Genomic DNA, 25,260 nt, shown 5'->3' with positions numbered 1-25,260 from the left:
AAGTCCATACCATTTATTGTTTGTGTCCTAAGGCTATTAAACTAAATTCGTAGTCCATTAGTTCCTCGTGAATCGCAGTTCACTTTTTTCATTTCCAAAACCACAAATTGTAGTATATGAATATCCACAGCTAAATTTTATGTTCTTTGAAGTAGAGGTTCATCACTGACGAAACCAAGTAGCTGTTGAATTGTAAATTATGAATTATAAATTATAATTTTCTACCTAAGAGCAAAATGTTTTTTTTTCAGTATCTTAACTGGTTTATGAATTAATAAAGACATGAGTGAGGATGTCAGGCCAATATTCTTTTCCATATCTTCCAAACCCCTCTCTCTCTCTCTCTCTCTCTCTCTCTCTCTCTCTCTCTCTCTCTCCGCCATGGAATTACTTCCTTTACTCTATAATCTGTGGAGTTTATTCCTTTTATATTTCTCTCTTCCTCATTAACCTAAGAGTTCAGTACTCTACTTCTCATTCTCCTCCTCTCTCCTCTCTGCTTCTCTCTTCTCTTTCTGCCATGGAATTACTTAAGTTTACTCTATCATCAGTCGAGATTATTCTTTTTATATTTCTGTTATTTCAGTTTCTCTCTCTCTCTCTCTCTCTCTCTCTCTTTCTCTCTCTCTCTCTCTCTCCCATGGAATTGCTTCATTTACTCTATCATCAGTCGAGATTATTCTTTTTATATTTCTGTTATTTCAGTTTCTCTCTTCTCTCTCTCTCTCTCTCTCTCTCCACCATGGAATTACTTCCTTTACTCTATAATCTGTCGAGTTTATTCCTTTTATATTTCTCTCTTCTCATTACCTAAGAGTTTCAGTATCTCCTCTCTCTCTCTCTCTCTCTCTCTCTCTCTCTCTCAACGGCCTTTGAAGTCTCAATTTTCTTTTTAATCCGGAAGAGCTTAGAACAGTGAGGATTTATCCGCAGATTAGGGAGATTTTCGTGGATTATTTGAGATTTTCTCTGTTTCATGATATTGACGATAAAGTCATTAAGGATCAAATTCCTTCGTAAATTGCGTGAATTCTATTTAGCATCTACGTATTTGTAATGGACTTATGCGAGTTCAAACGTTTCGATATTTTTATGAAGTTGATTGGATTTTCAGGAACTAATTTTTGCAATCTTATTCCAGTTAAATTTCAAACTTATCCTAATCCTTCACCCTGATAGTAGAATCATTCTATGCTTTCAAATCACAAATACATTTCATTTTCCAATTGCTGAAAAAGTGCTGTTAAATTTATTTATCCACCTTAATATATGTGTGAGTGAATGTATGCCAGTTCAAATATATGGATATAGTGTGTGTGTGTGTTTTTTTTTCTCGAATACTAATTTTTCTGTTTCCGTTCTCATTTCAGTCTTATTCTAATAACTTTGAGTGCTTTCTAACCCGTAAGAAAGGCAGTCTTTCTAGGCTTTCAAAAAATCTCACATTTAACTTCCTCATTGCTCAAAAGATGCTTTTAAATTTATTTACCTTGAATATGATTTCTTGTTTTTATTCACTCCAATACCTATATCATTTCCAAGGTTTGATCCTGTATCCACTACCCGCTATAGATAAGGAACAATGCATTTTTGAAGCAAGGAACACTGCATTTGTCGAAGTAAAATAAGTATCTTTCCATTTAAAATCTTCTTACCTTATAGAAAAGGAACAATGCATTTGTCGAAGAATTATAAATAACTTTCCATACAGTTTTCTTACCTTGTAGATAAGGAACAATGCAATTGTCGAAGTAAAATAAGTATCTTTCCATTTAAAATCTTACCTTCTAGATAAGGAACAATGCATTGGTGGAAGTAATATAAATATCTTTCCATTTAAAATCTTCTTACCTTATAGAGAAGGAACAATGCATTTGTCGAAGAATTATAAATAACTTTCCATACAGTCTTCTTACCTTATAGATCAGGAACAATGCACTTGTCGAAGTAAAATAAGTATCTTTCCATTTAAAATCTTCTTACCTTCTAGATAATGAACAATGCATTTGTCGAAGAAATATAAATAACTTTCCATACAATCTTCTTACCTTATAGATCAGGAACCATGCACTTGTCGAAGGCTGTTTATAACCTTCCCTTGATAATCTTTTTAAATTTCACAGACAAACCGAGAAGTGTCACAATAACTGGTGATTCCGTCATAGAAGAAGGAGGACTATTGGAGCTGAATTGTCGTACATCGCCTTCTAATCCACCAGCTGCCATCACCTGGATCATGAGAGGTTAAGTTTTTTCCGGTCTCTATTTTTTATTTTATTTTTTTATTTATTGATTGATTTAGTTACTTATTGTTACTCAGATTTAGTGTGTATTTGATGTCTTTAGTTTATCCGTTCGTGAATGAGAAATTCACTTTTTTTTCTTTTTTTTGTAGCAATGTTTATTTCTCAAATGAACTTTGTTCTTTATTGCTGGATTATCCTGTGAGCGATCCAGTTAAGAAAAAAAAATTGAATTTGAACATTCTCTCTCTCTCTCTCTCTCTCTCTCTCTCTCTCTCTCTCTCTCTCTCTCTCTCTCTCTCGTTATCCACTCGTGAATAAGACATTCACTGATATTTTTTTTAGCGAGTTTTATTATAGTATAAATTGTATTCTTTATTGTTAAAGTATCCAATGAACGTTCCGGTTTAAAGAGGAAATTATTTAAACTCTCTCTCTCTCTCTCTCTCTCTCTCTCTCTCTCTCTCTCTCTCTCTCTGTGGAACTTGGTTTTTATGTCTTGACGTTAATGCATTCCCCCCGTTTTTATATCTTGCCGAGTTTCTAACACAGTAGTGTATAATATTTTTCTTTAATATCCGTGCTAGCTGTATATTTTTTTTTTTCCAAGCACTCTTTCGCTGACTTTTATCGATTTTTCCGTTAATTTGTGAAGTTGAAGTTTTATTTTTTTTTTATCTTGGTAGTTCATGCATTTATTTATTTTTCTATTATTTACCTGTTTATTTATTTATTTCTCTTATGTCCTCGTCTTTACACCAACTCACGTTGAATATAGCATGAGTACTTAAGTACTCTTATGTAATCCAAATACAGAAGTCCTTTCTCTTCTCAGGATAAGGTCTAAAGTTATCACATTTTCAAATCATAACCCGAAGTTTCATAGCTATGCTTTATTCCTAATGCAAGTTTTAGTTTTCTATAAAAGAAGTCTATTGAGATGACTTTTTGTCCGTCCGTCCGCACTTTTTCTGTCCGCTCTCAGATCTAGAAAACTACTGAGGCTAGAGGGCTGCAAATTGGTATGTTGATCATCCACACTGCAATCATCAAACATACCAAATTGCAACCCTCAAGCCTCCGTCATTTTTATTTTATTTACGGTTAAATGTAGCTGTTATCGTACATCTGGCACTGTGATAGGTGCCAACAACAAATAGGCCATCACCGGGCCGTGGCTGAATGTTTCTTTTTCCGCGGCTGAGAGTTTCGCGTGCAATGGCTGAGAGTTTTATACAGCATTATACACTGAACAGAAAACTCGATTGTGCCGAAGAAACTTCGGCGCATTTCTTACTTGTTTATTGTTGTTCTTCGTTTCCAGTTTTATTTATCCTTCCTCTGTAATTGATTAATATTTGACCAAAAAAAAAAAGCAACGGGTTTGATAACGGTCAATCAATTCTTGATGCCATATATTGGTCTTATTTCTTACTTCCTTTTATGGATCCTGTTCCTTCATCCGCTCGTATTATTATATTCTTCTTCGAAAGTGTTTTTTTTTTTTCTTTCTTTTTTTTTACCTTGAAAAAAGATCCTGATTTGTTGAGATAAAAGATTCCATTTTTGACAAAGATTAATGAAAAATATAGAGGATTTTTATTATTATTATATTATTATTAACCCGTTCTGCTACTACCGTTATTATTATTATCATTATAATTATTATTATTATATTATTAAAATTCCGTTCTACTGTATTACCTACACTTTCAACGCTTCATTATTATTATTATTATTATTATTATTATTATTATTATTATTATTATTATTATTATTATCCCGTCCTGCTGTATTTCGTACACCTTTAACGCATAGAATCGCGGACGCTTGCAATCCGTTTTAACAATATGGACTCCCCCTCCCCATTATCCTCTCCTCCTCTCCCCTTCCCTCACTTCTCCTCTCCCCTCACTTCCCCTCACCTCTTCTCCCACCTCTCCTCTGTTCTCCTCTCCTCCCCTCCCCTCTTCTCTATTCCCTTTCCTCCTTCCCTCTCCCCTCCCTCTTCTCCTCTCCTCGCTTCTCCCTATTCCTCTCTCTCTCTCTTTCTCTATCTCTCTCTCTCTCTCTCTCTCTCCCCTGCCACTCGAAAACTCTACGGGCCGGACGAAGCTCAGGGCTCCTGGTGTATTGTTAAATCTTGTTTGAATGTATTTTGGAATACGTGAATGACTATTGATTGGCAATGCTCGCTGATCCAAATATCCTTGTTTAATTCCCCAATTGCATCGATTTTCTTTTGCCCGGGCAATGGATGCGTCATATTTCGGGATATGTCGGGAACGGGTCGGGTCGGGTCGGGATTTGCTTGACTGGATGTTTCGGGGGACGTTATTTCTTGGCCGTTGGGCCGGTTTGGCTGATTGGTAGATTGATTGATGCAGTAAACTGGCGACGCAAAAATTTTAGTTAGTCGAGTTTTTCATATATTGTTTGCAAGAATTACGTATATAGTGTTAGCGAAGAATATATATATATATATATATTATATATATATATATATATATATTTTATTTATTTATATACATATATATCCATACACTAATGTTGAGTAGTTGATTGATTGATATAGTAAACTGGCGGTACAGCAGCCATTGTAGTCAATGGCGTCTGTCTTATGTTTATCTCCTTCAAAGGTATATTGTAAGCAAAGGAAACTTATCTATCTATTTCCATAAATTTATCTATCTATCTATCTATCTATCCATCTATCTTTCGATATGAATTTATCTATCTACAGTGTGTCCATAAAGTCCCAGTACCATTACAAGTATTTATTGCTCAGAATGGTACTGGGACTTTATGGACACACTATATCGATATGTCCCTCTATTCGCATATATTTATCTACCTGTGTATCTATCCATCTTTCTATCAATCTATATATATCTATTCGCATGAATCTAAGTTTGCCCACACACAACATTGACACAATTTGAAACACGCAAAACAGAGTCGCATGTCTTTAAAAGCCCGACCTTTGGCCATTCTCAAATGTCTTAGGTCGTCCCACTTAACGTCATTTACTCCTTCCGAATACAACACTGCGTAATGGGTCGCTGCTCTATTATTCACGAGCATATATCAGTGTCCGTCTGTGAATAAATTACCTGTCTTTTGTTGCTATTTTTGAGAACGTGGCGTGTTTTCTTATGCACGTGTAGGTGTTTCTTGTTCTTCTTATTACAGATGTTGTTGTTGTTGTTGTTATTATTATATTGATGATAATAATAGTAATAATGATAATAATAGTAGTATTAATAGGGGTAATGTGTATCATTTCCCAACAGCAATTCAACGCTTTAAAAGCAAATTGTCACAATTCGTCATTTATCTACAGGGGCGGAGAGAGAGAGAGAGAGAGAGAGAGAGAGAGAGAGAGAGAGATTGCATTTAGATTCTGAAGGTATAAATGGTGCAGAATTAAGTATGTTTTCTTTGCGGTTTTATTCTTCTTTTTTTTTCTTTTTGAGAGAGAGAGAGAGAGAGAGAGAGAGAGAGAGAGAGAGAGAGAGAGAGAGAGAGAGAGAACGCGCTTATTGCGCATCGAACACAATGTAGACAACCGACAGACAATATATGTGCCTGTCATTTTTTTTTTACCGAGCGATTTTTTACCACTACAACAAAGAAAAAAAAACCATGTAAGAAGAAACAGACAAAACAGACAGTCGGTCAGCCAGACAGACAAACAGAGACGTCCGAAAGAATCCTGCAGCAGCGCCTCCGGAATGCGACCTCGGGAAGGCGAGAGAGAGAGAGAGAGAGAGAGATATTGCGAGGTCGTCGTCCCTGTCCTATTGCCCTTTTATCAGGGCGGAGGCAGGAGTCATCGGGCGCCGTTCAATCTCTCTCCGTAAGCTTCTTCTTCCTCGTATATACAGTACGATTCGAGTTAAAAAGGTCGCAGGGGCTTCTTCTCCTACTTCTGCTCCTGCTTCTGCTCCTGCTTCGTTTGCTCCTGCTGCTTCTGTGACTTAGGTTGGCAAATCCCCTCGAGCGAGACAGGCGCTCTGGGTAACGAAGAGTTCCGGCATTCGGCGAAGATCTGAGAGAAATGGAAGAGACCAGCGTTCGGGAGTAGAAGCAGGCTTGAAGCTAGTTTGTTTGAGAGGAAGAGAGGAGGAGAGAGAAAGGAGAGAGCAGGAGAGAGAGAGAGAGAGAGAGAGAGAGAGAGAGAGAAAAGACTGCATCCTGAAATGCTGTTGTTAATGGTGTAAATATATATATATATATATATATATATATATATATATATATATATATATATATATTATATATATATATATATATATATATATATATAGATTGCACAACCTGCTCTATGAAGGAGTTGGCCCCTGAAGTCTACAGTGTTTGGGCATTTCAGCAAGTTTTAGTCACGAATGATGGATGGTATAGTTTGGGTAGATTTGGAAACAAATGATGATCAAAATTATGCAATATATAACTGAAAGACAGTGCCATAGATTAATACCAAGATTAGCGGTATGGAATTTAATAGAACTAAAGAATTTGTGTATTAAATGAAAATATGAGTCAGCTGACTCAGACTAAACATGGGGACAATATTCACAAAAGAATTTGAACATTTCTTCTAGATAGCCATGTGCGAGTAAATATTCAGGACTTTCTCATTATACCTATTATATGATGCTCTACAATATATAGGTAAAAGCAAGACCTGATTTCTTGGAAGCTGGTCTGAGGGCAGGGTGTCTTATGTCTACATGGTTTACCAGAATTTGTGGTTAGAGTTTTGCTAAAAGTCAGATAGGACGGAAGATACAGATACAAAGCTCTTGGATACGAATGTGTCATGAATAAAGCGTCGAGCGATTTTTTGCAAAATACACTAAATAAAGCTAAAAGAAATTACTTTTAAGAATATTAAGTTGAGAGTCAAGTTGAGATGGCGCAAAGTTGTAAGGTTCAACAGAAAGTAGGATGACGAGCAATGACCGTTTGAATGGATGGTAAGTGTATAGAAGTTGTTAGGTGATATACGTATTTGGAAATATGTGTAGAAGATGATGGCGGGCAGAAGTAAGTCACAGGAAAGGTGAAGGAAAGAAAATAGTAAAGTGTGATGAAATGATTGGCTGAGCGACTCAATGGCATGGACGGTTTGTTCTTGGCCTGCTACCTCGGTAATCGCGAGTTCGATTCTCCGGCATTCCACTGAGTTGTCAGAGATGTGTATTTCTGGCGATAGAAGTTAACTCTCGACGTGGTTCGGAAGTCACGTGAAGCCGTTGGTCCCGTTGCTGAAAAGCCACTGGCTCCATGCAACGGAAAAACACCATACAAACAAACAAACAAATGATTGGCTAAGGACATGAATCGTCTGAAGAAGCCAAAGTGGGAATGCAGGAAAGGATTGTGAAGCTAATGCTCCTTTATGGAAGTGAAGTGTAGATATTGAACATGACGGGGGGATGAATGTTGAAGCTCTTTGAGATGAACTGTTTCTAAATAATTGATGGGGAGAGAAATGCGGACACACGTAGAGGTGGTAAACTGGTTAGCATAAATGAATATCTTGGGGATGGGGTTTACTTCGACGAAGCCCTACTGTTTTTACGGTATGCAATTTGACAGAGCAGTGAACACTCGCTTATAGTCTCTCTCTCTCTCTCTCTCTCTCTCTCTCTCTCTCTCTCCTAGTTACTCTGGGAGTAAGCCTACAAACTACTTTGTTGTTATTGTTGTTCTTTTTGCTGCTGTTGTTCTTGTTGGGGGTGGTAGGAAAGGTCTATGGAAGAGCCTAAAAAGATCTGAAAAAGATGTTTTGCGTTGAGTTAAAGATACAGGAATTTCAGAATAGGGGGTTTATTTATTGGATTGAAAATGTAAAAAAAAAAAAAAAAAAATTTGCATGTTAAACAGTACAGAACAGTTATTTATAATAAAATATATCACATTTATTCTAATTTTCTTTGGTGAAACAACGCGCTATTTGACCATAGATTTTACCGCGCGCCGAGTAAGCTGGAGTTTGGGGTCTTGCCTTTTTAAGAAAAGCGCCGGTCCTTCCCTCATCGCCTCGTTCGGGAATCGTACCCTAATCGTTCCGCTATGGGCTAGACGGCCTACTACCCAAGCAGGAAACTAATTAGTATAGGTCAGAGGCGTTAGTAGCAAGGAGAGGAAGAAGACCTTGAAACAGATAGATAGATGGTATTAAAGAATTAGTGGACCGGAAGGACCTTCGTGTATAGAAAACGCGATTTTGCAAGTAAGATATGATGGATGGTGGAGACTGAAGAACATTTTGTATGATTGTATGAGGCAGCTGATGATGTGGACGTCTTCCTGCAACGGGGATTCATCAAACATTCAGCAGATAAAGTATGAATGTGGCAGTATATGCTAGTTATTTCCGTCTATCGTTCTTTGAACATATCTGGTTCTTAGGGCCTGATCTTGTGCCGCTGTTATCATTCCTTCAGTTTCCTTCTTTAGCTCTCCCCTCCGTACCCATTGCCATGTGTCATCGCTGGCTAGTTCTTTAGTCTGTCTCATGTATTGTCCGTGCATTGGTTTGTTGTGCCAGTCCTCTGTCATTCTCCTGTCTCTGTATATTTCTGGGTCTTCGATTAGAAGTAGAAAAGGGTTTAATGTTGAAAAGGATAGGCATGGTATATTTGCGTAATCCCATTAAGCTTTGATTTTATAAATCTTACACGAGAGAGAGAGAGAGAGAGAGAGAGAGAGATTATACTTATTTTCCTTAGGTACGATCAGTACGCAGTTAGTGAGACCAATTTTTTTCCCCTAGGGTTCAAATACCAAAATCAGGGAGAAATAGAGAGAGAGAGAGAGAGAGAGAGAGAGAGATTATACTTATTTTCTTTAGGTACGGATCAGTACACACGTTAGTGAGAACCATTTTTTTTCCCCTAGGGTTCAAATACCAAAATCAAGGGAGAAATAGAGAGAGAGAGAGAGATAGATTATACTTATTTTCCTTAGGGTACGATCAGTACACAGTTAGTGAGACCAATTTTTTTCCCCTAGGGTTCAAATACCCAAATCAGGGAGAAATAGATAGAGAGAGGGAGGGAGGGAGAGAGGAGGAAGAGAGGAAGAGAGAGAGAGAGAGAGTAGAGAGAGAGAGATTATATTACCTTAGGGTAGATCATAGTTAGTGAGACCAATTTTTTTTCCCTAGGGTTCAAATACCAAAATCAGGGAGAGAGAGAGAGAGAGAGAGAGATTATTTTTTTACTATCAGAGTGAGGACCATCAGTATATGAGACTTATTTTCCTTAAGGGTACGGATCAGTACAGTCCAATAGCATGAGAAATAGATAGATATTGAGAATAGGGTTCAAATACCCAAATCAGGGAGAAATAGATAGAGATAATGAGATAGACGTAACATGAATGAATAAAACTAAAATCAAGACCTATTTCGCCGTAAGGTGAGTTATTTTTATCAGAAGTAACGCCCGGCAGAGGAAGAGGAATAAGAAAGCAAGAGCGTGTGTATCTACAAGCATTTGGAGAACAAGTGGAACTCCGCTGAGTAAACTCTTTAGAATTAGCGACGCCTGAGGGTAGGAGAGCGTCTGTGTTTCAGAGGTGGTTTAACTTGGTGAAACCAAGTTCGCAGGCAAGGAGAGGCTGGTGTTTACTGATGCAGTACGCGAAAGAAGGGATAATGATAAACTGCTATAGTATAGTTTGACAATAAATACTTGATGTATTGATGGCAAGGTGTCCAGTAATTGATAAGGCATGACAATTCCTGCTGAATTGCAATGTCCCAGATAGAACCCAATTATATTATATATATATATATATAGATATAATATATATATATATATTATATATATATATATACATACATATATATGTACTATATGTGTGTGTCCCCGCGTATATATATATATATATATTATATATATATATATATATATATATATATATATAATATATATTATATATATATATATATATATATATACACACACAAAGATATGAAATGTTTGTCTAACCATGAGGATGAAGGTTCCTTCAAGTAATGCAAAGAGACGTAAGACCGCTACATTTTCGGAAACACATGACCTCTGCATACCCGTATTCAGAGTTTTTTCATGACTGATGAGTATCTATTTACAAAATAGCAGGTAATTATTGGATATGAGGTGAATTAGCTCCCAGCCATTACCGCGGACATCCAGCATTTTTCTTCCCAATGGGTTCTACGAAGTCTTTATGGGGTTGTGCCTCATTCCCCCTTCTTCTTAGTTTGTTAAGAATTCATCCTCTTGTGCTTGAATCAGCGTACTACTAAGCGCCTCAGTGGCGTGGTTGGTATGGTGTTTGCGTCTCACCTCGGTGGTCGCGGGTTCGATTCTCGGCCATTTCATTGAGGAGTGAGATATGTGTATTTCTGGTGATAGAAGTTCACTCTCGATGTGGTTCGGAAGTCACGTAAAGCCGTTGGTCCCGTTGCTGAATAACCACTGGTTCCATGCAACGTAAAAGCACCATATATATATATATATATATATATATATATATATATATATATATATATATATATATATATATATATATATAAACAATCAGCGTACTGTTCATCTTATTATTTATATTATTAAAAATCCAGCAAGATATTTAATGTGCATATGGATGGTTTCAGGTGAGTTCCGTCGCTTTTTAGTCGTTTTCTGTATAAGAATTCTACTGAGATGGCCATTTGTCTGTCCGTCTGCGCTTTTTCTGTCCGCCCTCAGATCTCAAAAACAATTGAGGCTAGAGGGCTGTAAGTTGGTATGTTGGTCATCTACCCTGCAATCATCAAGCCTACCAAATTGCAGATCTCAGTAAAACTTTATAGAGTACGTACGTCAATATTGTCAGTGTATCCAAAACATTGTTCGTTTCCTAGGAAAATGTAGAATGTTTTATCTGTATAAGGTACTTAATACGGGATTTTTCAAGGTTATGTCAAAGTTCTTTTTCTAAAATATCTCGTCCAGTTAAACGTTGAAGTAATTAATTGTTCAATTTAATCAATTCTATCAAGGTATTCTTGGTGAATCGTAAACCATTTGGATGGTACCTGCTGTTTTGGTAACTAAAGATGAGTGGAAACGTCGGTATATTTGGGTTAGAGAGAGAGAGAGAGAGAGAGAGAGAGAGAGATTGGCATTTATGTCTTTCTCTCCCGGGAAGGAGGGCTCAAGAGGGTGTTATCCTTCCGGTGCTCTGCAAATATTTTTGGATTTGTTTAATCCACATGAATAACTCTCTCTCTCTCTTCTTCACACGCACCATATTTACACAAGTGTATATATATATATTATATATATATAATATATATATATATATATATATACATATACATATTATATTATATAATATATATAATATATATATAATAATATATATTTATTTAATATTTATATATATAATATATAAATATATATATATATTACAATATATATTAATATTAATATATTATATATATATAATATATATATATTTCAATATATATATATATATATATATTATACATAATATATACATTAATAAATAATAATAATAAATATATATATAAATATAATATATATATATATACAAATATATAATAATAATAAATAATAAATAATATATAGATATATTATATATATTATTTAATTATATATATATAATAATAATAATTATACACCACAGAGAAGCGAATTATATTACCCTCTGCTCGCCTAATAGCCTTTTCCTTTATTTATAAAATCCTTCGGAAGCGTATATTCTTCTTATTCTTTCCTTGACCAATATTCTATGAAAGGTTAATTTTTTTGCTCTTATATTTTTAGACGAGTTTCTGTGAAAATGGCGTTTTTTATTTATGCATCTTGGATTATTAACAAAAAAACACTCACAAAAAAAAAAAACCGGAACGCGTTTCCGAAAAAAAAAATCTTTCCTAAAACCATTCGTGTTTTTTCGGGTAGGCGGAAATCAGATGTCTAATATAATATTCTAATCTCATTTTCGCATTTACATATCTACTGGATTCTTCAACATTTTTCTTTTTTACCTTTTTTGTCTCTTTTTATTAATATTTCACGGGAGAATAGAAATGGTATGGATGCTGACGTCATTATTTCATTTGCATCCGCACATGTGTGATGTGTTTGAATTTTGTGTACATCGTTCGGTATTCTTTTTCGTAGGATAGCCTAGTACTGTAAAAACGTTAGTTATATGTATACATATACATACATGTAATATATATATATGTATATACACTTATAAATATATGTATGTGTATATATATATATATATATATATATATATATATATATATAAATTGTCAGTAGTATATATATATTTGTGACTTCTAATACTATGCATCAGTTATTCGTCAGTGGCTTGGAAATAAAGTCGAAACCGGTCAGGACCTACACCCGGCCTCTTATTTTTCACCTGTGGATATGTGAAATATATATATATATATATATATATATATATATTATATATATATATATATATATATTATATGTATATATATATCTAATAAAAGGAGCCCATAAAAACACCAAAATATAGAGAGAAAAGTACTCTATTTCAGAGACTGCTGTCTCCCCTCATTCAGGTAGATGGATCTATGCTGAGAGGGAGACAGCAGTCTCTGAAATATAGTACTTTTTTCTTTATATTTTGGTGTTTTTATGGGCTCCTTTTATTAGATGGAATTCTGTTGTAACAGAACTTTTTACCAGTCATTCATATATATATATATATATATATATATATATATATATATATATATATTTATATATATAAAGTGAGACGATTTTTAGACATTATTATCAGCAGGAGGGGAGCGGTTGAATACTGGTATATAACTTGAAATGTTTACAGCAGAAATCCTTAATACGGACTTGATACTGTGAGGACTAATTAAGCAATTAGCAGAATAAAAAAGGAGGTCACATCGTTATGGGTTGAGATAGCAATGGGAGTTCTACGAAAGTTGTGTTAGATAAGAGTGTCTGGGGAACTAAATATAGGAACAGATTAATGAGCCAATTATTTTTCCAGTGAGATGAGTTCTTGGTTGAAGGAAATGAAAATAAAAAGAACCAAAGCTCTTCTGGTAATATATTTTTTGCAGTAAGTGGTGAGCAAGATGAGTTAAGGGAAGGGGGTGGGGGTTAAAACAGGTATATAGTATATAGAGGTACTGTCATAAAAAAAAAAAAAAAAAAAAAAAAAAAAAAAAAAAAGCTTTCTTGCGTGACGCAACAAATCAGTATAATTCTCTGCATGAGGTCTTGTCCCGAAATTATGCAAGTTTCCATAGCATCCAGAAGCACGTAAAAGTTACCTTATGTGTAAGGGGTCGACATTTTGCAAAATATTTACATGGAGGCGTACATTATATTGGGTCTGTGGAACTGAACTAGTTTTTCTAGAGTGTTTACGTGTGGTGAGAATTATCAGGGCTTAACAGTCACCCTTTCAGTAATTCCTTCAACGAAAATTACAGAAGATATAGTGATGGGTGACTCCATCACAGATGAGTAGCTTCTGGTGTGAATCGGCGAAGATTAAACGATTAGTTGTCATCACGAACAAATATACCGACAGTAACCAACAAGATTTCATTAGTACCCTCATTCATTCACTTTATATATAAACACTTTTACCTCCTTTCCCACTTCCTTTCTTCAGTCTTATTCTTCAGGCTCTTCTGCTTAATGTTTCTTAGTGTTGCTATCGGGTTTCTCCCAGCTAAACCTTTAGTTCATTGTGCATAATTTTTTTTTTTAAGTTTGTCCCGCCACTGAAAACTCACTTTCACAGTCTTCAGTTCATAATGGCTAGAAGTCCTTAATTGCTTGGCTTTATAGCCTAAATTTCATGAATTGACTAATCTTTAGGGAATACTCTTCCTACTGAGTTTTTTTTTTTTTTTTTTTTTTTTTATTCACTGGAGTATACGGAGTTTTTTTTTTTTTTTTTTTTTTTACTTCATATTACAAAATTTCCTTTATGGAAGAAATAAGTAGGATTTGAAAATCTTCAAAAATTGATTTGGATCTTGATTTTGCCAATGCTGCAGAAGTCAACTAAATTATCTCTCTCTCTCTCTCTCTCTCTCTCTCTCTCTCTCTCTCAATTGGTGGATGCCTTGAAGTCATCATTTGTGGATCCCAATTCGAATTTGGTCGTTCTTCAAAGACTTTTGCTAATAGTTATGAACTTATAATGAGATGCTTTCTGGATGTTTGATTATTCTTTGCTGTTAACGCATCAGGGATAGAATAAAATATGGCTGAGCCTGCGCAGGTTATGAAATATAAAGAATCATAGCGGCGATATTTTATTAAACCTTTCTTAGAGATATAAGAAGCAAACCTCTTTCATTAGCATTAAATAGCATCATTTATATTGTAATACTTTTATTTGTTATATGTAGTATTTTTATGTAATCATCATTTTATTTATTTACCATTAAAACGTCTTGGCATTATCATTAAGTATATTAGAAGAGTGTAATAATGTCCTCCTCAAATTGCTTTATTATTGAAGAAACCACTTGGCACTACTAAATATTCGATCTTTTAGTATCAAATATTATTACTCCCAAGTGTGCCACTATTGATTATTTCCTAACTCTATATAACATCAGATATATCTTAATTTTTTGTTATCAGTATATGTAATGAAAGTTCTGAAAACCTCATGTATCATAAACCAACAAGGGAAATTGTTCCCATCTCCCACAGGAAAACTAATAGCATCCACGAAGCGCTCATTGGAGGAAGAGGAAGGCGGCGGATGGATCACCTCTTCAGTACTGAGGGAGAAAGTCATCGGCGTTGGGAACGCCACTCACATCACCGTCGAATGCAGAGCCTCCAACCCGGCTGTGGACACGACGGTCAAGGCCGCCAAAGTCATCACGATTACAAGTAAGCCTAGTTAGGACTCGTTTCGTTCGCGTATTTGGCGGTGTGAGTTCTGCTTTATAATACTGTAGACGAAGGGAAACCCTCATAGAGTTTGGCTTAGGGAACTGACTGGTTTTATACGCGTGGTTAATAGGGAAGATACTCCTTATTTGTTGCCATTATTGTTACTAACATTGTCTATTGGATTATATTAGAAGTTTGGTTATAGTGGGATAACGGCAAGAAATACGAGTTGCATATTTCATTATAATGTACGTTTCACTTTTTAGGCTTTAAGCAAAGAACCTGTCTATGTTTTAAAACTACGTTTTTCCTTGTCTAGATCATAACCATGGTACTTTTTTTACCTTTTTGCCAAATATCTAAAAAATAATCTTCACCAAAAAACACGTGTTTTTTTTAATATAGAACTTAAACATAAACTTATATGTAGCATACTGAAAGTCTGCAATAATCCGTAACTTTATCACGTCGAAAGAAAATAAAATAAATTTTCAAATCTTTTCTTTCCAAATCGTGTTAGATTATCGGAAACACTAACGCACGGGGATATATGTCGTAGACAGATCAATAACTTGCACTACGAAGGAACCAGATATCGAGATAAGTTCTGTTACAGGCAATATTGACCAGAAATTCAATTTATGTCAAAACGGGACCGAACCACGAACCGTAAACACACTGAAACGCCAAATATCAAAATACACAAATCAGTCCTGAACATGGGTGCCATTTGAATCTGAATATGAAAAAAGAAAAAAATAATAATAAAAGAGAGAAGATATTTACTGCTCTACAAAATGTCGTGGCAGTAAAATATTATATAGGTCCTTTACGTGAACAAATTTAGCTGTTATATAAATGGAGGTAACAGGAAGCTTACTGTTTTACTGTGTAACTTGACTGGGATTCGGCTTTCAAAAAATTTGATTTCATGTCTTCATTCAGTGGCAAATAAAGGCTTCCTTGATTTATATACATGAGGGGAGCTATATTCGATTTCTCTCTCTGTTTGCAAATGTCAATGTTGGGGAGGGGGGTGGCCGTTTCTCGTTACATATTTTCTCTTTCAGTGATTTAAATAACTTTTTCCAATATTCTTCCTTTTTCTAATATTAGTTTTACCGAATATTCGAATTTGCAAGTTTCATGTACTTTAATCCCCTAACCAGACTTGACTGGTTGAACTTTGTTTAGAAGTCTTCCTGATTTATTTCAAGATTTAACCAGATTCATGTTATATCATGTAAATAAACATAGGAATTTTTAATACATTGGACACACCATAATTGATGTGTTTTTTTCCTAGAAAATATTATGTTCAGTCCTTTAAGTGGTCTTGTTTTATTTGAAGCAAGTGGAGGTTCTGTACCTCTTTCCTGAAGAAATGTTCTGCTCCTTAAGCTAAAGACCGAAACCTCCTTTATTCTTTGTAAGCAGCTTAGTGGTCGCTTCTTCACGTAGGATTTTTTCCTGTCTTCCTCACTCTCTCTGCCATATATATATATATATATATATATATATATATATAATATATATATATATATATATATATATATATATATATAATATATTATATATATATATATATATATATATATATTTATTTATTTATTTATTTTTATTTATTTATACGCACACACATTATATATATGATTCACTGAATACCTCTCACTAAAATTAGGGTGTTACTGCGAGAGGAGGTATTGAAAACAATTTCTTTAGAGAGGAGAAATTATATGGAAAAAAACTTAAATTGAGGTCTAATATAGACAGCTGGAAACAGAAAAGGATTAACTTCATAGGGGAAAATAAAGACTGCTAAAACTTAGAGTGAAAATATTGCACAAAATAAAGTAACATTGGCAAGAGAATATGATTGTTTGTTGAGATGTCATATTGAAGTGTAGACAAAAAAAAAACTGTCTTCGTGGGAGCATCAGAAGTTGGAATTAAGAATGATAGTGAAGTAAAACAATGAAATGAAACAGACGCATCAGAAATTATATTTAAAATGAGAGTTGTGTATAATTAAGTGAAAGTTCACCATGAAATTCTCTCTAATGAATGAAAAACAAACAGGAATCCATGAGTAAAATCTAAAAATATTTTAAATTTTTAAAAAGCATTATTTTTAAAACATCTGACCCCACAATGGAAGTTACTAAAAAGAGGAAAATCATGGTGTTACTTGAGGATCTTAGCAGCTTCCCTTCGGCCCCTAGCTGCAAGCTCTTTCATTCCTTTTATTGTACCTCCGTTCATATTCTCTTTCTTCCACCTTATTTTCCTCAGCCTTCTCCATACAAAGTAAAATAAAAAAAAATGGATCCTTATACATTGTTAAGCTAAAAGAAAGTTGAACTGCGGAGAACAAGATCATGGAACGTAGTGATGTTATAAACATTTTAGTTGATAAATAACAAATGATCACAGATTTGGTGATGCCATTTGTTTCAGGAGAATGAAAAGTGATTATCATACTCTAAAAAAAATATATATATAAATCCGTTTTTTAAAGGTCTTGTATATGCTTGAGGTGACTTGAGAAAAGGTTGCTACGTTGAAATATACAACCAAAAGGAGGAAATATACTATAATACTAAATTGATTTCTGTTTTCGGTACTTGAAATATCCTTCGTAAAGCACAGTTTATTTTTTTATTTGTTTTCAGTTTTTTTTTTCTTTTTAATCGAAGAACAGTTAAACGCTTTAGCTTCGATACGAATTTAGAGAATTTCAAACAAAGTAAAGTGACTTAGATAAACTATGGCGATTCTTTTGGCCTGATATTAGTATTATAGTAATATGTATTATTATTATCAATAACAACATCTATAATATTTATAACTTCCTTTGACTGTCATCCTCACCGAACCCAGTCATTTACCGATAACGTATTTCAAATTGTATTTTCTTTTTCTAGAAACACACACAGAGAGAGAGAGAGAGAGAGAGAGAGAGAGAGAGAGAGAGAGAGAGAGAGAGAGAGAGAGAGAGAGAGAGTTAGGTAAACATTATTTTTTATGGGAGCCAGAAAGCAGAGTTACCGTAAATGAACTGCACTTGTTGCAAATTTGAGGAAGCATAAAAAAGAAAAACACTCACATCTAAGAGAGAGAGAGAGAGAGAGAGAGAGAGAGAGAGAGAGAGAGAGAGAAGGTGGAGATGAAGAAAGGTTAACAATAAGTCTGCTGGGAGATAAAAAAAAAATATGCAGTTACCGTAAATGAACTACACGTGTAACAAATTTGAAGAAAAAAAAAATGCCGATTGATTACATTTTAGTCCAAGTCTGTTTTTCAAGCATAACAAAGCTGACGCTTACGAAACCGACCTGAAGATCAAAACAAGGTAATAGGCCTATTTTTTATTTATAAGTCACAACAATATCATGTTTTCATCAGCGAAGATACGCGGTGATTAGGCAATGCCATTGTGAAACGTGTTTTGTGCACAGCTACTCCTATGTTATTGAAACGGAAGGTGGTTAATTTTTTCCTTATCTTTGCGATCGTTAATGATCAAATTGCCAATTGATGTCTGAACTAGGATTTCATATTCGTTTTTTTTATATATATATAAATTTTTTTTTTACTTTTTTTTTTAAATAACTGGTATGGAGAATGTATTCCATTTTAATTGAATCGTCTAAAATTTTCTATTATTATTATTTTTTTTTTTTTTTTTTGCTCTATCACAGTCCTCCAATTCGACTGGGTGGTATTTATAGTGTGGGGTTCCGGGTTGCATCCTGCCTCCTTAGGAGTCCATCACTTTTCTTATTATGTGCGCCGTTTCTAGGAACACACTCTTCTGCACGAGTCCTGGAGCTACTTCAGCCTCTAGTTTTTCTAGATTCCTTTTCAGGGATCTTGGGATCGTGCCTAGTGCTCCTATGATTATGGGTACAATTTCCACTGGCATATCCCATATCCTTCTTATTTCTATTTTCAGATCTTGATACTTACCCGTTTTTTCCCTCTCTTTCTCTTCAACTCTGGTGTCCCATGGTATTGCGACATCAATGAGTGATACTTTCTTCTTGACTTTGTCAATCAACGTCACGTCTGGTCCATTTGCACGTATCACCCTATCTGTTCTGATACCATAGTTCCAGAGGATCTTTGCCTGATCGTTTTCTATCACTCCCTCAGGTTGGTGCTCGTACCACTTATTACTGCCAGGTAGCTGATGTTTCTTGCACAGGCTCCAGTGGAGGGCTTTTGCCTCTGAATCATGCCTCTTTTTGTACTGGTTCTGTGCAAGTGCTGGACATTCGCTTGCTATGTGGTTTATGGTTTCAATTTTCGTATTGCACTTCCTACATATGGGAGAGATGTTATTTCCGTCTATCGTTCTTTGAACATATCTGGTTCTTAGGGCCTGACCTTGTGCCGCTGTTATCATTCCTTCAGTTTCCTTCTTTAGCTCTCCCCTCTGTAGCCATTGCCATGTGTCATCGCTGGCTAGTTCTTTAGTCTGTCTCATGTATTGTCCGTGCATTGGTTTGTTGTGCCAGTCCTCGGTTCTGTTTGTCATTCTCCTGTCTGTATATTTCTGGGTCTTCGATTATAAGTAGAAATTATTATTACTATTATTATTATTATTATTATTATTATTATTATTATTATTATTATTATTATTATTATTATTATTATTATTATTACTTATACAACACTCATTGTAGTCTTGAAATGACTGAACAACTCCCCAGTTATGCATGGGTATGTATATTTAAAGATAAATCTTTATTATTATTATTATTATTATTATTATTATTATTATTATTATTATTATTATTATTATCATTATTATTATTATTATTATTATTATTATTATTGTTGTTGTTGTTGTTGTTGTTATTATTATGCAGAAAGTGAACCCTGTTCATATTAAAGAATCTCACAGGGGTCGTTGACTTGAAATTCAAGCTTCCAAATAATATTGTGTTCATTTGAAAGCGATAACAGAAGGTAATGGGAAATACAGAAAGAAGAGGTCGCTTATTAGAGAAGAAAAAAGAATGCTTAACAAATAAGTAAATAAATAATGGAAAATATAAGTAAGTTATATTAAATACAAGAATTGCTCTGGATTAGAAATGCATTGCGTCATATAATGGGGTATATTTTGCCACAAGTTGGTGCCTAGATGTCATCCAAATAAAAATTTTAAAATATTGAATAAAAAATAGTCTTGAAATGTTGATGTAGGGGAGGGTGGTAAGTGGATTGGGGAGGGCGCGGAGGGGGGCGGGTGGTCTTAGGGAGAGGTACGGGGGGGAGGGGGGAGGTCGTGGAAAGAGTCAAATGAGAAACTACAGAACGCAGCCTTGTCATGTCTGGCACAATCTAAGATATTTATCATGTGCCGATGACACTGATGCACTGCCGTGGTAAATTCAGGCATGCAAGCACATCGCAGTGAAGTAAAGCAACCTGCTTGGTGAGACAGATACATATATATATATATATGCAATGAGACATTCCTTGCACGGAGAAGGTGACGCGAAATATGTTCGCCAGATCTCTCAGTCCAAACTTATTTTCTCCAAGGTTTGATTGAGGTGTGTCTCCAGTGTATTCGTGAACTTGTGAAATCACACAAATAAATAAAACAATAAAATATAGAAATTTATATATATAGTATATATATTATATTATAATAATATATATATTTTATATATATCATATCATATCATATACATATATATTCATATATATATATATATATATATATAGTATACCATATATGTATATATATATGTATATATATATATATATATATATATATATATATATATATAATCTATATTATATTGTTTTTAAGTAAAATTATGCTGTCTCCTTCATAAAAGTGTTGTATACATGATTGCACAACTATAAACATTTTACTAATTAGTGAATTCCAAGTAAAACTAACTGTTATTAATATAAAGCTATTTTTAAGTATATGCCAAGATAATGTAAAATCAATGCGTATGTAAGGGACCCCTGAAAGCTGTTATAATACGTTTTAATCCAATAGTATTATTTAAAATGAAATATAAATTGTTTATGGTTATTTTCACCCATCGTTTAATCCACAGTTTTGGAGGAACACTTTTTTTTTTTTTTTTTATTTATTTTTTTTTACTGTGCCCAGCCATAAAGGCATTCCGTCGACTATCCATCAAAAAAGAAAATTTACTGCATGGGCTCATATCTGTCCGGCGTCTGCACTTGAACCGCTTCCCTGCAACATTTAGTGCAAATGAAAAAGAATGAAATAGTGTTCATAACATATTTGATATTGGCGTTCCCTAAGCACCCAGGTAGATTTATATCCCGCCATTGAACGCTGCTCTAATCGTCCCGTTTTATATCTCCCATAGAACCCTTGGGAGCACCTGTGCTTGACACCGATTTCGGGCGTGACATAGTGGCCGGCAGCCGCCTACGCATCGCTTGCTTCACCGTGGGCGGCTTCCCCCCGCCCACTCTCAGGTAGGTTTCCTTTGTCGTCTGTAGACTCCTAGTACCCACTTCAAATATCTGGATCCATTAAAGAAGAAAAATGGTATATATATTTTCTAGTGTTTTTAAATGCCATGTTTTTATTTTATTTGTTTTCTGTTATTTCTTTTCTTTCGGAGAAAACCCATTATGGTAATTTTGCTTCTCTGCTTTCCTTTTAGCTAAATGTTTTTCGTTCGTTAACTGAATACAATTGCGATTTATAGATATAGTGTAGTCTTTAGCTAGCTCAACCGCTGTCTGAACATGAAGTCTATCTTCTTTCGAAAATCTAGTATTTCTAATCTTTATTTACGCATTCTTGTATTATATATTACCATTTTCTCATAAATGTTACTGCATAGTTCGTAGATAGTTGCTTCCACTTCTGGTAAAAGTGGCACAATTTTTCCTGACTTTTAAATGCTCCCTATGTCTGTGAACAGACTTTGATTTTTCTGAAGATATTACCAAAGCAAAATGGAGGAATGCAAAGCAGTTGAATCGAGAGATGTTGTTAGGTATAGAGCGTCATAGATTTTAAGAATCTGCGAAAATGATAATTGTTGAAACGTTGCACTTCAACAGAAATATAAAATTGTTATAGATTTTAATAATACACGAAAAAATTAGTTTTTTTAACGTGCCACTTAAAAAAATTAATTTTTTTTATCATTTTATTTATTCCGTCTTTAAATCTTCATCATATCTGAACGACAGAATCTAATGATTATGACAATTCAGCTGAACTGCATTGTCTGGGAATCATAGGAGAAACGTTACACAGAAAAGCAGTTATACTTGAAATCTCTTCTGCAGGGAAGAATATAACAGACCTTTCTCCTAATGGCGCCCCTTTTTTAAGATGAATTATCCCTTAAACACTTGAGTGGATCCAGCTTTCCCTATCTCTTATCGTTAGATACAATATCTGCCACTCACTAGGCTTTGTTTTTTTTTTTTACCTCCAACTTATCCTAAGTTGAATTCAGTTCAGTTCATCATTTTTTCATATCTAAGGGTCATAGAAAATAAAATTACATTGATGTAAAATACACTCGAGTCGGAATATATACATATTTACATAAAACACTCATGATTAATTAACCTTAGATGTATGTATACATCCTACTTGAACCTGTGACTTATCCGCTTTGAAAAAGTGTTTTTTTTTTTCGTATTCAAAGTATAGCTAGTTTTTAAGTCTCTGGAAGCATTGGAGTCTATAAACTGTAGTATCCCTCTCTGTCGATGAATTTGCTTTTTCATTACCTAATCCTAAGCAGAAATATATCTCATTTATTCCTGACACGTACTTGTACTGCTTTAAGGCTTACAACTCTAGCAACGCTGTTCGGTGATCAAATCATTCTCTCTGATAATCAGTAATGTTTTGTTTTTATTTTCCAAGAGCACTAATCATACAAGGGTTTTCTTAATAACAGTGAATTTCGAAATATACCACAAAGTTTTTTTTATATATATTTGCACCTGTTTATTTATTTATTTGTTCATATATTATATTGTTTTTGATAAGTGATCTCTTCCGTCTGTATTTCCATTTTTATCTTCTGTTACTGCTTTCAAATGAACATCATATTCTTTGGAAGCTTGAATTTCAAGTCTGTGGCCCCTGTGGGCTTGTTCCATATGAATAGGGTTCATCTTCTGAATAACAACAACAACAACAACAACAACAACAACAACAACAACAACAACAACAACAACAATAATAATAATAATATCAACAGTGGCTTACCGTCGACTGGTTGCTCTCATTCTTACATTTGACTTATAAAGTTATAATTTACAAAGCTTCAAATAAAAAAGTAAAATTAGTTAGTTGATTAGATTTTTTTATTGCATGTTGATTTTCCTGTCTAAAGTACTTTTGAAAAAATTTCAGCGTAAGAACAGCAGATATTGGATTTGTAGGTGAATAAGTAAGGAAAATTGCATCATAGAATTTCAAGTTTTGTAATATTCTCGGTTTAGTTCTGTACATATCCGATATCGAAAAAGTGATTATAATATTCCCCGTATTTATTTCTGTAGCGACTGTTGTGTATAATGTACATCATATGTAAATTGACAGTATATATAATATATATATATATATATATATATATATATATATATATATAATAATATATGTATGTATATGTATATATATATATATATATATATATATATATATATATATATATATATATATATATATATATATATATATATGAGAATGTAACTGTAGAAGGTAGAATGACTGGCAGCTCAAAACGCCTTCGAATGGGAACTTTTTAAGAGATAAACCTTATTCAAGATTATTGACCGTAAAAGGAATTCTTCGGGTCCAGTGGAAGAGTATAGAAATATTTTTAAAGAATATAAGCTAAAGGGGATGAAAGGGATAGAGAATTTCTTTCTATTTTTTATTTTTTCTATTTATGGGTTATAGAATTGAGTGAGGGTTAACGCTTGCTTGGAGATTGAAGTTGGGAAAAGTATTGTATTCCGACATAAATACCTTGGTTTTAATTACATAGCGAATAATAAAATAGAACATTAAAGAGATCGCAGTTAGGCTGAAGCTAAACGAGAGAGATACAATGAGAGATGTGGTTTCTGAAGATTTTTTTTTTTTTTTTTTTTTTTTTTTTTTTTTTTTTTTTTTTTTTTTTTTTTTTTTTTTTTTTTTTTTTTTTGAGCTTGTTATATAAACTTACCTAAGAACTGAATGGATATTGGCAGAATTCACGGAATACTCAATGCCATTGTATCGGAAGACAGGATAGTATACTTAGTAAAGGTTTCCTAACAGGATATATATATGACGATAAAAAACTCTGAAACTCTGTCTATTTAGAATTTAAGAATTGATTGTAGTTATTTTATGAGCTCCAGCCTAAAGGAAAACCGAGAGATGGTGATACCTAAGGAAAGAGCACCCCCCCCCCCCACAAAAAAAAAAAAAAAAAAAAAAACATATGCAAGATGGAGATGTTTACAACATCTTTTGTCGGAGAGGCCACGATTCATAATCTAAAGACGGTAGTTAAGCTTAAGGGGTTTTAATACTTTCTTTATTTAAGGAAAGAATGTCTGCATACGCTTAGACAGCGGAGTCTTTGTCTGAACAGAAAAGTTTTAATTTATATAGCGTTGAGCTGATAGAGGTTTTCATAAGACTGTAATAAGACTTTAGCAAGTATTAGTGAATGTTACGACCAACTTTCAGATCACCTGAGAGACCTTTATCTGAAGAATTAGGATGAGGAAATTGACGTTGTTCAGTGACCAGCGTGGAAATACTTTTAGCATGATCTGTCACATCTCTCGTTGCAAGTTACCAAAAACAAATCCAGATCAGCAAATACGAACTGCAAATTGAAAACGATCAAGCTGGCTACTACTTTATTAACGGCTGAACCGTTGCTTAGCAACGCAGACTCACTTCAATAGAGAGAGCTGCAATGGAGGTATTACAATTGCAAGGGATAGCGATGTGGAATTACTCTGGCGTTGGTCATCTTTAAAGGATGTTTTGTAGAAGGACGCTGAGTGGAATCAAGAATAGATAC

General features: G+C 34.1%; 1 protein-coding gene across 2 annotated transcripts in view; it reads left to right on the top strand.

The window, feature by feature from the left end:
- Positions 1-25,260, top strand: part of LOC135213026 (nephrin-like) — a 620,764-nt gene that overhangs the window by 533,106 nt on the left and 62,398 nt on the right. For both annotated transcript variants that reach the window (XM_064246838.1, XM_064246837.1), the window contains exons 8-10: positions 2,124-2,243; positions 14,999-15,184; positions 21,562-21,673. In XM_064246838.1, the coding sequence (XP_064102908.1) occupies positions 2,124-2,243; positions 14,999-15,184; positions 21,562-21,673 (418 nt within the window). The remainder of the gene's footprint in view (positions 1-2,123; positions 2,244-14,998; positions 15,185-21,561; positions 21,674-25,260) is intronic.

The sequence above is a fragment of the Macrobrachium nipponense genome, chromosome 42 (assembly GCF_015104395.2).
Source record: "Macrobrachium nipponense isolate FS-2020 chromosome 42, ASM1510439v2, whole genome shotgun sequence".
Classification (NCBI taxonomy): domain Eukaryota; kingdom Metazoa; phylum Arthropoda; class Malacostraca; order Decapoda; family Palaemonidae; genus Macrobrachium; species Macrobrachium nipponense.
Note: the sequence above shows the minus strand (reverse complement) of the source record. Positions and strands in the feature narration are given on the sequence as shown.